Source organism: Cervus canadensis, chromosome 23, assembly GCF_019320065.1.
Source record: "Cervus canadensis isolate Bull #8, Minnesota chromosome 23, ASM1932006v1, whole genome shotgun sequence".
In the NCBI taxonomy this organism is placed as follows: domain Eukaryota; kingdom Metazoa; phylum Chordata; class Mammalia; order Artiodactyla; family Cervidae; genus Cervus; species Cervus canadensis.
The window spans coordinates 53,324,956-53,340,696 of NC_057408.1; the positions used below are offsets into that span (position 1 = coordinate 53,324,956).

A 15,741-nucleotide genomic window follows, 5' to 3' on the forward strand; every position below is an offset into this window, starting at 1 on the left:
GGAGTCACTTGCCATGCTCTGCTGTGATTTTCTGTTTTGTTCCCTCTGGGGTCTCCTGTTTCTTTTCTTTGCTGCCACTTTTCATGGGTGATGGCATTCTTTTACCCCAATGATGGTTTCTGCTGGCCCTTTACTATGTCTTACATTTCTTATTCTGTAAGGCAGTTTGATTGGTCCATCTCAACATTAGTATCCCTGGAATTTATATTCTTAAGTTCCCCCAGCTAATGCACATGCCCACAAAGAACAGTGATGGATGTAGGTGTGTGGTCAGTTGTGGTCTCCTGTGACCCTATGGACTATAGCCTGCCAGGTTCCTCTGTTAATGGGATTCTCCAGAAAACTGAAGTGGGGATTAGGCTTGGGGCTTCCCAGGTGGCTTAGTGGTAAAGAATCCTCCTGCCAATGCAGGAGACGTAGGAGACAGGGTTCAATCCCTGGGTTGGGAATATCCCCTAGAGAAGGAAATGGCAACCCACCCCAGTATTCTTACCTGGAAAAAAAAAAAAAAAGAATACTGGAGCAGGTTGCCATTTCCTCTTCCAGGGAATCTTCCCAACACAGAGATCAAACTCCATCTCCTGGGATTCCAGCGCTGGCAGGCGGATTCTCTACCACTGAACCACCTGGGAGGCCCGATGTATGTATTCTTATGCCCAACAGTACCACTCACTTTTCACACTTACCCTCTCTGAGATTCAGTGTGACTTTCTCTGCAAAAGGAGAATAAAATCTTCCTGGCTACAAATTGATTGTGAAGTTGTGATGACACACATGAGTTAACGTGTAGTCACATATTTCAGAAAACTTTCTCACACTCAAGACAGCCAACAACATGATTGTATTTTCTGCTTTCTCTTTACATAAACTGAAGAATTACTCAAACTGGGGTATTTAATTTTTACACCAGTTTGGGTACTAGAGTTGCTAAACTAGTTACCAGATTCTTCAGAGATTTCATTCTCTACTACCTTTTAATTAGAATAGTTGTTACTGTGGATAAATGTAAAATTTCTTCCTTTTTTGTAACTTTTTAATAGTAATTTTTTATAGACTTTAAACCCTGAAAGTAGCCAAAGTGGCGCAGTTTCAAAGATTATTTTTAAATGGCCAATTCATTTACTTGTAACCAGAAACCATGCCATAAATGAAGACTAAAGCAGTTAAAGGAGAAAAAAGAGAAACAAAGATGAAGCAGTAAGTTCTCTTTACAATACTGTTCATGGTGGGTGGGTACCTGCAGAAAAACAAAGCACCAAAAAGAATTTCTCTCCAGTTCCACCCCAGGGACAGGCAAAGCCCAAGACAAAGAGCTGAACATACAGAGTTGGGAGGTCCATGTGCATTTTACCATCTATTAAGCCAGGGAGGTAAAGGGCATGAAATACATATTCCCAAAAAAAAAAAAAAGAAAAAAGAAATACATATTCCCGCTAATTCCAGTACTTTTGCCTGGAAAATCCCATGGACAGAGGAGCCTGGCGGGCTGCAGTCCATGGAGTCGCAGAGAGTCAGACATGACTGAGCACACACACACACACAATGAATTCCTAGGACCAAAAGCTTTGTGCTGGCTTGTGATCATAACCAAGGGGAAGGCCCCCTCCAAATGAAGTTCTCTTGGCTCCTTTAAAACCTCGTAAGTTTATACGGAGACTGATATAAGGAGAAGTTTATCAGATTCATTTATCTTTATGGCTGAGTTTTCTTGTGTGTTCACTCAGTTGTGTCCAACTCTTTGCAACCCCAAGGACTATAATCCACCAGGCTCCTCTGTCCATGGGACTCTCCAGGCAAGAATACTGGAGTGGTTGCCATTTCCTTAGGATTCTGCTAATATGGCACCTACCTGTCGAGTGCAGTGACAGATAAACTTTCTCTTCTCCTTCCAAGAACATATCAGTATCTCTGTTCCTTGCTGTAGACTTTCCATCTCAGAAAGACCATGAAACACACCTGGCTTCCAAACCTACTTACCTTCACTTCCTGAGATCAAAAGGTCACACACAAGCTTTTTTGCTTCTGCCTCAGGAACCTGCATTCCACAGCTGTGTTCAGACAGGGTCAGTGATGGCCTATTAAGAAATGCTTTCAGGATCCCAGAATCTAGAGGTTTGGAAAACAGCCTTGGGATGCCTCGTGGACCCATATGAAAGGAGCCAAACAGTAGGGTGAAGAAAACTTGGCTTAAAATGACAACATGTTTCAAAGCTGGGTATATTTTATTTATAAATAACATTTAGATACAGAGGTTAATCAGAGATTCTCCAAGATCCCCCAGAGTATTAGCACAGACACACCAGAGGGGAAAGAGAGCATGTTTATGGGTTTCTGCCATCTGGCAGCTAAACCCAAGGCTGGTTCTATCCAGACATCTCACTAGACAGAGGGCCAGATCACTTGCAAACTACAAGCATTGGATTTATTTTTTCAATCGTGGATACTCCTGACTCAGTTCCCTTAATACCTTCATTCCTATTATCTAGGTTGTACAATTTATATTCCATCCATTATATGACTTCGACTTAAACTTGTTCTTCAACTGTCATGAGTATTACAGAAAATTATGAATAAACCACATTTGAAAGTTAACCCCTCTGCTCCCTCCCTAATCATTCTCCCTGTGAATTTATTCCATCACATTCCACATGGTGTGAGAGCGTCTAACAGAACTGATGAGACACTGTTCTCATTCATTTCTCAACAGTATCCATTCTGGAAAGTGTAAATAGTGGGATTTTAGAAGTCTGTCAATATCAGTCACACTTCATTCTCTGGTACTTTGCTTTTTAAAAAACCGTCAGATGTAGACACTGACACTCCGAAGCCCAAAAGTTTCTAACAAAGGTCAGACTCTTCCTCTGTTCGCGGTAGCACCGACTCAGTAACTGTCGGGGAGCCCAGGAAATAGGCCTGCAAGGACACAGAAGGCTGTGTGGCCCCCACGTGGGAGGGGAGCAGAAGTCATTCTGTTGCCACACAGGTGGCTTCATTCATTTGCACACATACATTCCCATGACTGCATTCACAACATGGTCACTTTGCTGATCCCACTGTATTTTCACATTTCAGAGAGTTGAGAAAATGATTTTTCCCATTTTATGTGTCATTCATTCCAGATAGGTGTGATATTCATAGTCTCATAAAACAAAAATCTAATTTGTGGATGGGAAAAGAAAAGTTCCTGTTAGCAAAGTACTAGTGTGTATGCATAGTCTGATGGCCACACAACATTTATAAGGCCTCAGAGCTCCTTCCGAGGACCCCGCATCCCATAATCAGACCCCAGGGCATCTCAGGATGGAATCTACAATTCCAGCTGCTCTTCACTCATGCACTTAGGTTCACCTGTCTTACTTTCATTGTGAAATAGGAAAAAGAAATCTGTAATATTTCGCAAGGCTTTCTGCACAGGGAGAAAATATCAACTATCAAACAATTGAGAGAATTGAGACTGAGTTCTTGAAAATCTAAATTCTTCTTCTTCTTTTTTTTTTTTTTTTTTTTACAAAATAATATAAATGCATGCCTCTGTGAGATCCTGAGGGACTTAGAATTTGCCTTTTCTTAATATGATCTTGGGCCTGACCCCACTTTATTAAAGCCTTCAGTTCCATATTTGAGGAGGACTGCAATGCCCTTCCCTCACCTCTCCAGCAAGCCTTGTTTAAATATGGTAAAGATCACAGTAGGGCACTTGGTGCTTCAGCAGAAAGAACTGGTAAGTTAAGTTACAGGAAGAATGCATACAAGGCCAAATAAACAAGACAGAACCATTTTTTTAAAAAGAACTTTAGAAATGAATTGTGCTGCAAAACTACATCTGTAATGGCAGTGTCTTGCCTGCCTGACTATTTCAGAGGCACTGCATTAATATAAACAGAGCTGTCTAATGCACTTTCCAGGACAGTGCCCTTCGGCCAAGGGCTAGCTCGAATTCATCCTACTGCTAGGCGTGAATGACTCTTCGGTTTGCTAACCGGCAACGTTTCTGGTGACGCATCCTACACTTCCAAAACGGCTGGGAACCAAGCGTGTGCTAAGAGCCCCGTCCACGTGTTACTTCTCGCGCTTCTTGGCGGCTTCCCCCGCGCCCAGGCGGAGGCTGCCCCGGGCGGTGTCGCCGGCCCTGGCGTCCCTCCTCCGGCTCTGGCTCTCCCGGGAGACCTGCTGCACGGCCCGCAGGATGGCATTCTGCACGATCCGTCTGCTGGCGGTCTGCAGCTTTGCCTCGTCAGGCTCACTTCCAGGCTTCTCACCTGGCCAAGGACAGAAAGGGAGGGGAAAGCACAAGGTTCATTTGTGGTGGGGGTGGAGGGGGGTGGTTAAACAGGCCAGGGCTAGTAGGGAAAAAGAGGCTACTAAATAAGATCTCTAGGGGGCCCACCGAGTTAGTTGCAAGGAGCCCTGCACAGCAGGGGCTTCCCTGGCGGCTCTGACAATAAAGAATCCGCCTGCAATGCAGGAGACCCGGGTTTAAAACCTGGGCTGGGAAGATTCCCTGGAGAAGGAAATGGCAACCCACTCCAGTATTCTTGCCTGGAGAATTCCACAGACAGAGGAGTCCAGTGGGTTAGAATCCATGGGGTTGCAAAGAGTCTGGCACGACTGAGGACCTAACACATAACACTCTTGTCTCCCCATCTCCCTTTCCAGCAGAATCGCCATGGGTCTTCCCCAGTGATGCACCCAAATTCTACTCCCATCCTCCCAGCATCCTCTGGAGGTTCTGCTCCTCCAGGTTCCCACGGGAGCCTGCCTCCTTCCATCTCCCTGCTCTGTCGCTTCTGACTGCATCGCCCTCAGCTGCATGTTGTTATTCAGTCGCTCAGTCATGTCCCACTCTCTACGACCCCACGGCCTGCAGCACGCCAGGCTCCCCTCTCCTTCACTGTCTCCCGGAGTTTGCTCAAACTCATGTCCATTGAGTCAGTATGCCATCTCATCAACCATCTCATCTTCGGTCACCCCCTTCTCCTCCTTCCCTCAATCTTCCCCAGCATCAGAGTCTTTTCCAATGAGTCGGCTCTTCACATCAAGCGGCCAAAGTATTGCATGAGTGGAGCTTATTAATACAGACCCCCTCTGGGGCTGGAAGGAAGCCAAAGGGAAAAGGAAGGGCAGGGAGTTTCCTTTGGAGGAATCATTGCAGACCCTGCAAACATCACTCTGCTCACATTTTACTGGGGGAAACGGAGCCACGTGGCCACACTTACCACACAGAAGACCACAAATCCAGTCACCAACCAGATAGCCATGTGCCCAGCTTTTGACTCAGGGAGGCTCTGTCGCTAAAACAAAGAAGTGATGACTTCCCTGCAACAGCAAGGCTAAGGTGAAAAGCAAGAAGATGTACACTGGCAGCAGGTCCCTTCCAACCCTCAGGGAGACTGGCCTATGACCACCAAACAGCATAACTGCGTGGGCAGACAACGAAGCACAAAGGTTCAGGGGTGCTCCTAGAAAGATTATCTCAGCCAAACCAGATCTGCGTGAATTCTCAAATGATCCTTGTGTGAAGTGACTTTTCACTCTTTGGGTGGAGGACAGAAGGCTCTAAGGGTAAGAGGAGGATGAGTTCTTAACAAGAGACAGAGAAAAGAAAATCTACTCTGAATTTAGCTGTGACCTAACATCCAAGTTAAATCGTCTTCCCCTCGCTTATCCACTATGAAGAGAAACTGATTAAGAAGTCAGAGGCAGTCTGTGACGGGGGATCCCTTTGGGGACTTGCAAGGTGGGCTTAACCTTAACTGCCCTCATCGCCACTCTGCTCTGGGTCAGGAATTTCTACCTGTGGCACAGCATGTGGGGCAAAAAGAGGTGCAATGAGCCCAAACAGAGAAAGAGAAGGATGAAGATGAGGGTAAAAGCCACTCAGAGCACTAAGAAAGGAAATGCAAAACAAGAAGTTATATACGGAACCACGAAAGACTCCAAATAGCCAAAGAAGTTCTGAGAAAGAAGAATAAAGCGGGTAGGGGAGGGGTCACATTTCCTGATTTCAAGCTATTTTATAAACACTACAGTAATCAAAACCATATGGTGCTGGCATAAAAACAGACATGTAGACCAGTGGAACAGAAGAGAGAGCCCAGAAATAAACCCATGCATATATGGTCAACTAGTATTTCACAGTGGAGCAAAGAATACTCAATAGATAAAAGACAGTCTCTTCAGTAAATGGTGCTGGGAACATGGATGGACTCAGGCAGTGTCATACTGAGTGAAGTAAGTCAGATAGAGGAGAAATATCATAGGACATCCCTTATATGTGGAGTCTAAAAAGAAATGATACAAATGAACTTACTTACAAAACAGAAAGAAACTCACAGACTTAGAAAATGAACTTATGGCTGCCAGGGGAGGGGACAGTTAAGGACTCTGGGAAGGTCATGTACACAATGCTATATTCAAAACGGATCCCCAACAAGGACCTACTGTACACTACATGGAACTCTGCCCAACGTCAGGTGGCAGCCTGGATGGGAGCGGAGCTTGGGGGAGAATGGGTACGTGTATATGTATCGCTGAGTCCCTTCACTGTTCACCTGAAATTGTCACAACAATGTTAACCAGCTACACCCCAACACAAAATAAAAAGTTGAGAAAATAAAATTTTTTAAATGGTGCTGGAAAAATCAGATATTCACATGTAAAAGAATGAAACTAGGCCCTATCTCATACCACTCACAAAAATTAACTCAAAATGGATTAAAGATTTAGATATAAGACCTGAAACCATACAATTCTAAAAGAAAACATAGAGGGGAAAAGCTTCCTGACAAGGGTCTTGGCAGCAAATTTATGGCTAGACACCTACATGACAAACACACAAGAAGGCAGAGCCGCACCGGAAACCCTCAGTTTTGCCCTTTACTTACATGCGTGAAACTTACTTGAAATTAATGAATCACCTACTGGTTGCAGGTGGCCTACGCCTCGTGTTAAATGATGTAAACGTCCGCTAGCCTACTTAGCATTTACCAAATCGTTTTGGTATTTCACAAAAGATGATGAATCGATTTAATTAGCTTTAAACTCGAAACGCCCAATATAAACACGCTGAAATCAAGAAATCGAGATGTGGCTAAATATGTCTTCAGCGTCTTTCCACCCTGAACGGTAACCCACTGCCCCATCCCCCGACACGCAGTCAGGCATCCATCCCTGTGGTCAGTTTCGGGAGAGACCCCACCTACCCCGTGGGGCTGGCCTCTGGAAGGCTGTCCTGAGCCCTCTTGTTCGCCCCCTCCCCTCAGATCCTGCTGTTCCACCGGGCACCTCCCCCGCCCACCGGAAGTCACCAGAGGACCTCAAGTGCAAGGTGGTTGGTTAATAACTGGTCTTAATTCCCTATTTATATCCATCAAAACCATGCTTCCAAGGACTTTAGGAATATCCTTCTGATAAAAATGTACACTGTTTTTTCCCCTAAGAACCTAAGTGTCATTTGCCTCTATGACATTAACCCTATTATATATTCCAGTTTGGTGGATTTTGGAAAAGGTCGGTGTTGCCATTTTGGGGGCCGAATCCGATTAGTGATTTTCCCTGGATAGCACAGAGCCGGTGGTAAAGGCTGTATAAGAAGCAGCATCTCTAGCTGTCGCCTTTCCCCACTGGGTCACTAAACATGCAAATTGCAGACATCCCCATCAGGGCAGCTCTGCTTTTGCTTTTTGTCATACACACACACGGGGGGGGGGGGGGGGCTTTTCACTTGAGGAAACTGAGGCAGGAAAAAATGCTTGTGAAAATGCCACTTCAGAAATGTGTTAGGTATTTAATATTCTGAACACTTGGATAACAAATAACTCCATCAAGACTGGGTTGTGAGTTCAGAGAGACCCAAAAGGCTGTTCTGATCTCCACATGGATTTCTGCAAAATTCAGCTACAAGTTTCCCTCCTTTCACCCCAAAGATGCAGGAAACCAAGTCCTCCAGCCCCCACTTTCTTGCAGTGAGCAGCAGCTCTAGAATTTCTGTGCAGGAGAGATTCAGAAGGGGCAATGCAGAGGAACAGGGAAACCGAGAGTCTGACTCCAAACTAGGGTATATGACACTTTTCACAAGAATGGAAAGATGTCCATCCCCCACATGTCCGTCCCTCCAACAGCATGGGGTGGGAGGGACAGAGCACCCTGTGACAGCCACCCCGCTCTTCTCATCAGCTCATTTCTCACGAGAGGCCATGTCACCCACTGCCCCTCCTCCCCTCCCGGAGCCCCCAAACGACCCCAGCTGGCCCAGCCTGTGGGCTCCTGCAGTCCCCCACCCCAGGGATGTGCCAGGAAAGGAGGGCAGGTAGGGTTACGGATGACCACTCCAGGGACACGGGAGCCAGGTACGAAGGGGACAGGAAAGGTAAGGACCGTGTGAACCCATGTGTTTAAAAAGGTGACATCCCAGGCCCGAAGCAGAACAAACTTGGGGATGGTGGGGAACTAGAACTCTCCTCTCTCTAGGAGCCAGGTCCGTACCCCAGGGGTTCCCTCCGCCCCCAGAGGCTCAGCTCCCCCCACCGCCCCTCCAGCGGGGCCGGCTGGGTTCTGCGGCCTCTGCTGCCCCCTGGTGGCCACTCCTGGGGTTGCTGCAGAGCGGGATGGAATGTCCGTAGACAGAGGGCTGTCTGCCCTGCTACCCAGATGGGGTGTGGGTGTGTACACGAATGTCTGTATGTGTGAATGTGTGTGTGAATGTGTAGCTGTGTCAGTGTGTAACTGTGTGTGTGAGTGTTGTCAGGGGAAACCTTTGAGACAAGACTGTGGTTTCATTTTATCACACACACAGAATCACCAACGCATCCACGGTGCTTTCTGGTCACAGAAACCCTCTGTGCTATGCTTAGTCATTCACTCGTGTCCGACCCCATGGACTGTAGCCCGCCAGGCTCCTCTGCCCATGGGGATTCTCCAGGCAAGAATATTGGAGTGGGTTGCCATGCCCTCCTCCAGGGGATCTTCCCAACTCAGGGATGGAACCCAGGTCTCCCGCATTACAGGCAGATTCTTAACGTCTGAGCCACCAGGGAAGCATGAGGCCATTTATAGTTTGTCCTTCCATGAGCTCTGGAGCAGCTAGAAACACAGTCCAGAGGTTTCCTGTCCTCATTCATATGAGAATTGCTTGACCAAATTACCAGCTCTCGTAAATATTTAATGAAAGGTTCTGAGTTCCTGGGCAAAACTAGGCGCACACTCTCCCTTTCTAATCAAGATGGAAAGGGGAGAGGGAGGCAGAGGAGGAAGGAAGGAGAGAGGAAAGCGGGCAGGAAGGAGCTGATCCTCGCTCTCTGCGTGCCTTCAGAGGAATCCTTAAAAAACAGAGACAAAAATCCTCTCGTACTGTCCTCCTTAAAGATGAACAGCATAATCCTCACAATCACCATTTTCTGCTAAAGAAGGAATCAAATTCCCAGCTGTGACAAGTCATCAGTGCAAGATTAGATTTTAATATTTTACCTAAATAATCTCTCAGTGGTAATTCTTCCTCCCGGGGGGATGGGCGTATACAGAAGGAGCCTGAGAAGGATAAGCAGAGGGGCACTGTGCTCTAACACAAAGTAAGATCTTTCTTACTCTCCTTGAAGGAGCAGCTCCCACCCTTTTGAAGACGATTCCACTGTCAGGTTAAAATATTTCACAGACCTCCTCATGCACAGCCCAGTGACAAAAAGAGGCTATGAACTGAGAAATGCTTTTTGATGAATGTGAATGTTATTCATCTCAACAGAAAAGGAGTTCTTGAGACTGTGTCTTCCAACCACAGGAAGTGGGAGCCACAGGCATGGGGTCCCCATCCCCTGAAACAGCGCCAAGGCCCCCTGGGTCCTTCTGGCTCCCACGTAAGCCGAGAGATGCCGGGAGCAGTGAAAAGCTGACAGATGTTATCTACAAATTCCTAATGGAGGAACACATGAAGGAGCTGAGACACAGTGTGGAACTAACCTTCCTCCACCCATCATCCAGCTCTACCCACTCCAAAGGGGCACCTGACCCCATGCAGCAATGTCCCACTCAGCTTTCTGACCTCAGCGTGGAGAAGAAAAGCCTTCCTTCCGGAGTAGCTCTTAGAAAATCTCCCATCAAGAGGGAATGAGTGAAGGAATAGCCATCAGGAATGAACCGACCACCCGTCTGCCAACGGTGGCCTGACCTACGCTGTTGGTTTGTCCCTCCTCACTAGACCATCAGCCCCAGGACACGACCCCATCTGTCCTGCTCACCCCTGACCCCGGAGCCCAGCCCTGGTCCACAGCGAACACTCAGGATCTGCCCAGTGAGGGACTGGCACCCCAGGCGCCCAGGTTCCGTTCTCCAACCTGTTCTGTCTCCTCCCTTCTCTCGGCTCCATTCATTCCCTGCTCTCGGCCGCCTCCGCTCCCTTTTGCTGCTTCCCTGTGATAAAAGTCCAGCTCCGGAGGAAAGTGCCCGGGAGATGCCCTTCTGGCACCAGCCTCCATGCAGAAAGCACTCTGGCATGAGAATATCAGAAAGGCTGCTCCGATTTCCTGGCCACATCTAACCCGGTCAATCGCCACTTTGGAAATTTTACAGCAAGTTCCTCTCTGTCATTTCTAACCAGCCAGTTTTTCTCCTTTCTCTCCTCCTTTCCCATCCTGTTGGGCCCCTCTGTGTCAGTTCTCAGCACCCTCTGCTTGGTTCCAAATGCTTTTCAGACAAGGCAGTGTGGAAAGGCCCATCGGATGTTGCCGGGTGATTCTACTCCTATTGGCCAAGCGTCTGCCACAAAGACTCTCCAGGCGTTTGTCAAGCCCCTGAACCCTGCACACACCAGGCTCTAACGAATCAGTTCACACGCAGGCGCTGGGAGGCCACCAGCCTGTGCAGAGGCCCTGGCCTAGAAGCATGGGGTTAAGTCCACCTTTGGGCCTTTCTGAGCTCATAGGAACACGCCTCCCCTCAGTCAACATACACAGAAAGCTCTGATTTGCTTTTCAAGCAGAAGAGTGAGAAGGCAAGTCACCGTTGCTTCCTCTACAAACTGGACAAAGAAATAAGAGCGTGGCCTTCCTCAGAGATGATGTCGAGTCTCCCTTAGGGCAGCAATCTAGTAGATGTGGCTTTTCTTTTATTCTGCATTTTACAGAACCATGAGAATCTTGGCTCTTGTCACCGTGTTGGGGTTAATTAGAAAACAAGAACAGGTGGCTGGAAATAGAAAAGGAAGTGAAAGGCAAGATCAGATGCTTTATGTCTTTTTTTTTCTTCCCAGTGATATTTCAGAAGGAAGAGAGACCGAAGGAAAATAAACCCTGACGTGAGGAGCGGCTGTCAGACCCACGGAACATGTGTCTCACTCTGGGTCTCAGGGAGCCTTGGCGGTCAGCCTCAAAACCCCAAGTCAGGGCATAGCAAATGTACCACACGCTTGGTGCAAGAATCAGACTCAGAGAAAAGAAGAAAGGGAGGGAGGGAGAGATGAAGGGAGAGGGAAACAGTCCTGCTGAGGATGCAGATGAGCTACCCCAAAATAAAACCAAATTACTAAATTCCGATTGAAATTGCAGGCAGTGGCTGGAAAAGTTTCTACCAAGTATATCTCAGTCAAGCCATAGGCACTCTCAGGGTATCTCATTACTCAATTAAATCTGATTTTTATATTAAATCTGATATATTATGCTTCAATAAAAATTTTTTTTTGATATTCAGAAATCATTTCAAAAGGCACTGTGAAAGGTACAGGATGAAGACTTTATATTATGTTTTAAAAATACAATCGATGGAAAAACTCCTTCTCATATACATGCTTGAAACTCTTTGTATGTTAAAGTCATGTTATCTTCTTGGCAGCTTTCAAGCTCTTTTTTCAATAGTTGATCAGCGTTAACAGACATGGATTAAAACGGATTCTAAGAAGTAAGAAAACTAGAAGATACACTCCCAAATCTCTGAATCATTAACAGGTAGAATATTTGCAAATGAGTTTTTAAAACGCTGGCAGATAATGTTAACAATATGTGTGTTCAGAAGGCTGAACAATATGACTCAGTATCTTTGGGATCCATCTGGTAGACTTACGGGAGTCACATAATGTACTGGGCAGTTTATTTAAAAAACCCAGTAGTACAACAATCAGGCCTTTTTAGAAAACTGGGAAAGGGGTAGAGGTTGTCATTCTACCAAATGAACAGAAAAGATGATACGCATTTGAATATATAGCATAGGCAGATATTACACCTGGAATATATTCTCTATTTGTGAATATATTTGGACTATATTCTCTAACTGTGTGTAGAAAATTTACAGCAAAATGAAAAAAAGGATGGTTGGGGGAAAAACAACAACTCATATTTTAATTTTAAATTCACATGGAAAAAAACAGAAAATAAATGTACATGGAAATGATTTTATGTAAAATCATGTTAACCCAGGGAGGAGGAATAAATTAATCCCAGCAAGATGACAGAAATATATTACCTATTAGTGCCTATTAGTGCCTACTTTTATCACAAGTTCATTTGCCTTTACATAATAGAATTCGGTGAAGTTGTAAGTGAAAAAGTGACAGGTGCTCAGTCGTGCCTGACTGTGACCCCATGGACTGTAGCCCACCAGGGTCCTCTGTCCAAGGAATCCTCCAGGCAAGAATACTGGAGTGGGCAGCCATTCCCTTCGCCAGGGGATCTTCCCCAGCCAGTGATTGAACCCGGGTCTCCTGCATGCAGGCAGATTTTTTACCATCTGAGCCACCAGGGAAGAGGGAAGCCCTTCTGTGAAGTTGAGGAGTAAGTATTTCACTGCTTGTGACTGATGCTGAAGCGGAGGCTCCAATACTTTTGTTAGGGGAAGCACACTAATTGAAACAGCCCACCCTGGCCAGGCACCATAGTAACCATTTGCGTGAGTTGTTTTATGGCAGGAGATCCTGATAAGGAATACGGAACTAGTAAGCCACCACCAGCCGGAAGAGTTCGGGAAAGATCGAGAGGAGACACTACCTGTCCGTCCACTTCCCAGAATCCCTCTTGCTAGCATCCATCTTGGCTGAGCGATGCGTGGGCCACCAGGAAAAACTCTGAATTAGAATGATTGGCCAAAGACCACCCGGAAACTAATCCCATCACCATAAAACCCAAAACTGCGAGCCACGCGGCAGGGTAGTTCTCCTAGGTTCCCTTACCTACTGCTCTCCACCCGGGTGCCCTTTCCAATAAAATCTCTTGCTTTGTCAGCACGTGTCTCCTCGGACAATTCTTTTCCAAGTGTTAGACAAGAGCCCAACTTCGGGCCCTGGAAGGGGGTCCCCCTTCCTACAACACTTTGGCTACCTGATGCAAAGAGCTGACTCACTGGAAAAGACCCTGATGTCAGAAAAGATTGAGGGCAGGAGGAGAAGGGGGCAACAGATGATGAGATGGTTGGATGGCATCACTGACTCAGTGGACATGAGTTTGAGCAAACTCCAGGAGATAGTGAACGACAGGGAAGCCTGGAGTGCTGTAGTTCATGGGGTTGCAAAGAGTCAGACACAACTTAGCAACTGAGCAAACAAAAAACAACACAATTTAGAGCCACTGGTGGTTTCAGATATATTAAAATTTTGTACTTATTTTACTAAATGAATTTTTCATTCACTCAAAAGAAAATTAACTCAGGAAAAGCAAGTGAAAAATGTGTATCTAACTTCCCCTTCATTATCTCTAATTCAATGAACTCAACTGTTTTGCACTGAGCACTCACTGGTTGAAAGTGACCTTGGCTAATCCTCAGTCTCCACCCAGTGCTCCAGATAACCAGCTGATTCTCAGAAAAAGAAGTCTGCATTTCCTACAAGGCAGAACCCACACTGGGCGTTGATAAAGGTCTGATATGCAAAGCCAGCTCTACTCCTAAGCTACTGAGTAACTTGACACAATTCACTTGACCTATCTGGGTTCAACCTTCCTTTTCTAAAAATCCTCTCATATTCAGAATTGTAAAATGTGCTATGCAATTACTGTGATTAGCTATTATTTTCATGGCTTTTAAACTATGTGACTTTTAGTAAATCAATTAGAATGTACACAGTATCCAGAAAGATTATAAGCATCTATTAGTGAGAAGATTCCCTGAACTAAATAATTACCTAAATTACCTAAAGTGTCCCAAGTCCTCCTCCAAACTAAGCCCCCTCAATTATTATATTACCAATTATTGGTAGAAATTTAACTTCTCATATCTTAAAGGAAGGCAGTTGTGGGGTTTTTGTTTTTTTTTCCTGTTTTGCTGCAACAAAATGCTAGAGTTTTCATTTTTCTGAATTACTACATTTAATTCTTCAGGTACTCATCAGTTGCCACTTTTCCCTTTTTGTTTTGCCCTGGGAAGCATAAAAAGTCTTTGCTACCCTCCTCCTCCCTCCCTCTCCTCCCCCACATCAAGCACCTAGAACCACAGTTAAGGGCTGCTTCATGGAACAAGGCACTATTTTGTGTCCAAAAGAAGAAAATTTGATTCTCACCACCAATTTCCATATGCTCCATGGAATAAGAACCATATATAAACCACAACCCCACGATAAACACGCAGGAAAGATGAAAGCTGCTGATAAATATCAATTCCAGATAGAAAAGTTTGCTCGGCACGGATAAAAAGAAGGTCAGACCCGGATTTCATTCTTAGCTCCTACTTTATCAATCACAAAATGACATTTGAAATTGTTTGCTTAGAAGTTGACAGAGTGTGATTTAAGGTTATGAGAATGTTAATCACAGTCAACATCTTCAGTAACTCTAAGCCAAAGTTCACTAAAGCATGTGAACCTCTGTTTCCTTTTGAATTAGTCATAGGCACTACTTTTATTTTTTTTCCCCATTTATTTTTATTAGTTGGAGGCTAATTAGTTTACAATATTGTAGTGGTTTTTGCCATACATTGACATGAATCAGCCATGGATTTACATGTATTCCCCATCCCGATCCCCCTCCCACCTCCCTCCCCACCCCATCCCTCTGGGTCTTCCCAGTGCACCAGCCCCGAGCACTTGTCTCATGCATCCAACCTGGGCTGGTGATCTGTTTCACCCTTGATAGTATATATGTTTCGATGCTGTTCTCTCAAAACATCCCACCCTTGCTGTCTCCCACAGAGTCCAAAAGTCTGTTCTGTACATCTGTGTCTCTTTTTCTGTTTTGCATATAGGGTTATCGTTATCATCTTTCTAAATTCCATATATATGCGTTAGTATACAGTATTGGTCTTTATCTTTCTGGCTTACTTCACTCTGTATAATGGGCTCCAGTTTCATCCATCTCATTAGAACTGACTCAAATGAATTCTTTTTAATGGCTGAGTAATATTCCATGGTGTATATGTACCACAGCTTCTTTATCCATTCATCTGCTAATGGGCATCTAGGTTGCTTCCATGTCCTGGCTATTATAAACAGTGCTGCGATGAACATTGGGGTGCACATGTCTCTTTCAGATCTAGTTTTCTCGGTGTATATGCCCAGAAGTGGGATTGCTGGGTCACCATATGATTATCTCAATAGATGCAGAAAAAGCCTTTGACAAAATTCAACATCCATTTATGATTAAAACTCTCCAGAAAGCAGGAATAGAAGGAACATACCTCAACATAATAAAAGCTATATATGACAAACCCACAGCAAGCATTACCCTTAATGGTGAAAAATAGGCACTACTTTTAAATATGTTCCTGCTCCTAGAGTCACATCTACCAGGATAGTTTTCACAGTCTGAAAATTGTAACACGTGACTGGTTTAGATGACA

The 15,741-nt window shown here is 45.3% G+C and overlaps 1 protein-coding gene across 10 annotated transcripts in view; it reads right to left on the bottom strand.

Moving 5' to 3' along the window:
* Positions 1 to 2,201: 2,201 nt before the first annotated feature.
* Positions 2,202 to 15,741, bottom strand: part of AKAIN1 (A-kinase anchor inhibitor 1) — a 49,232-nt gene continuing 35,692 nt past the window's right edge. For 3 of the 10 annotated variants that reach the window (XR_006264875.1, XR_006264879.1, XR_006264880.1), the window contains exons 3-4: positions 5,217 to 5,291; positions 4,125 to 4,259 (exon numbers count right to left, since the gene is read on the bottom strand). Coding sequence is in view for 1 of the 10 variants with exons in the window: in XM_043443944.1 (XP_043299879.1) it covers positions 4,060 to 4,259 (200 nt within the window). In the remaining 9 variants the exon portion in view is untranslated. Of the gene's footprint in view, positions 4,260 to 5,216; positions 5,317 to 15,741 lie in introns of all 10 variants that reach the window. The other 7 variants (XR_006264881.1, XR_006264876.1, XR_006264882.1 and 4 more) reach the window with 3 other exon arrangements.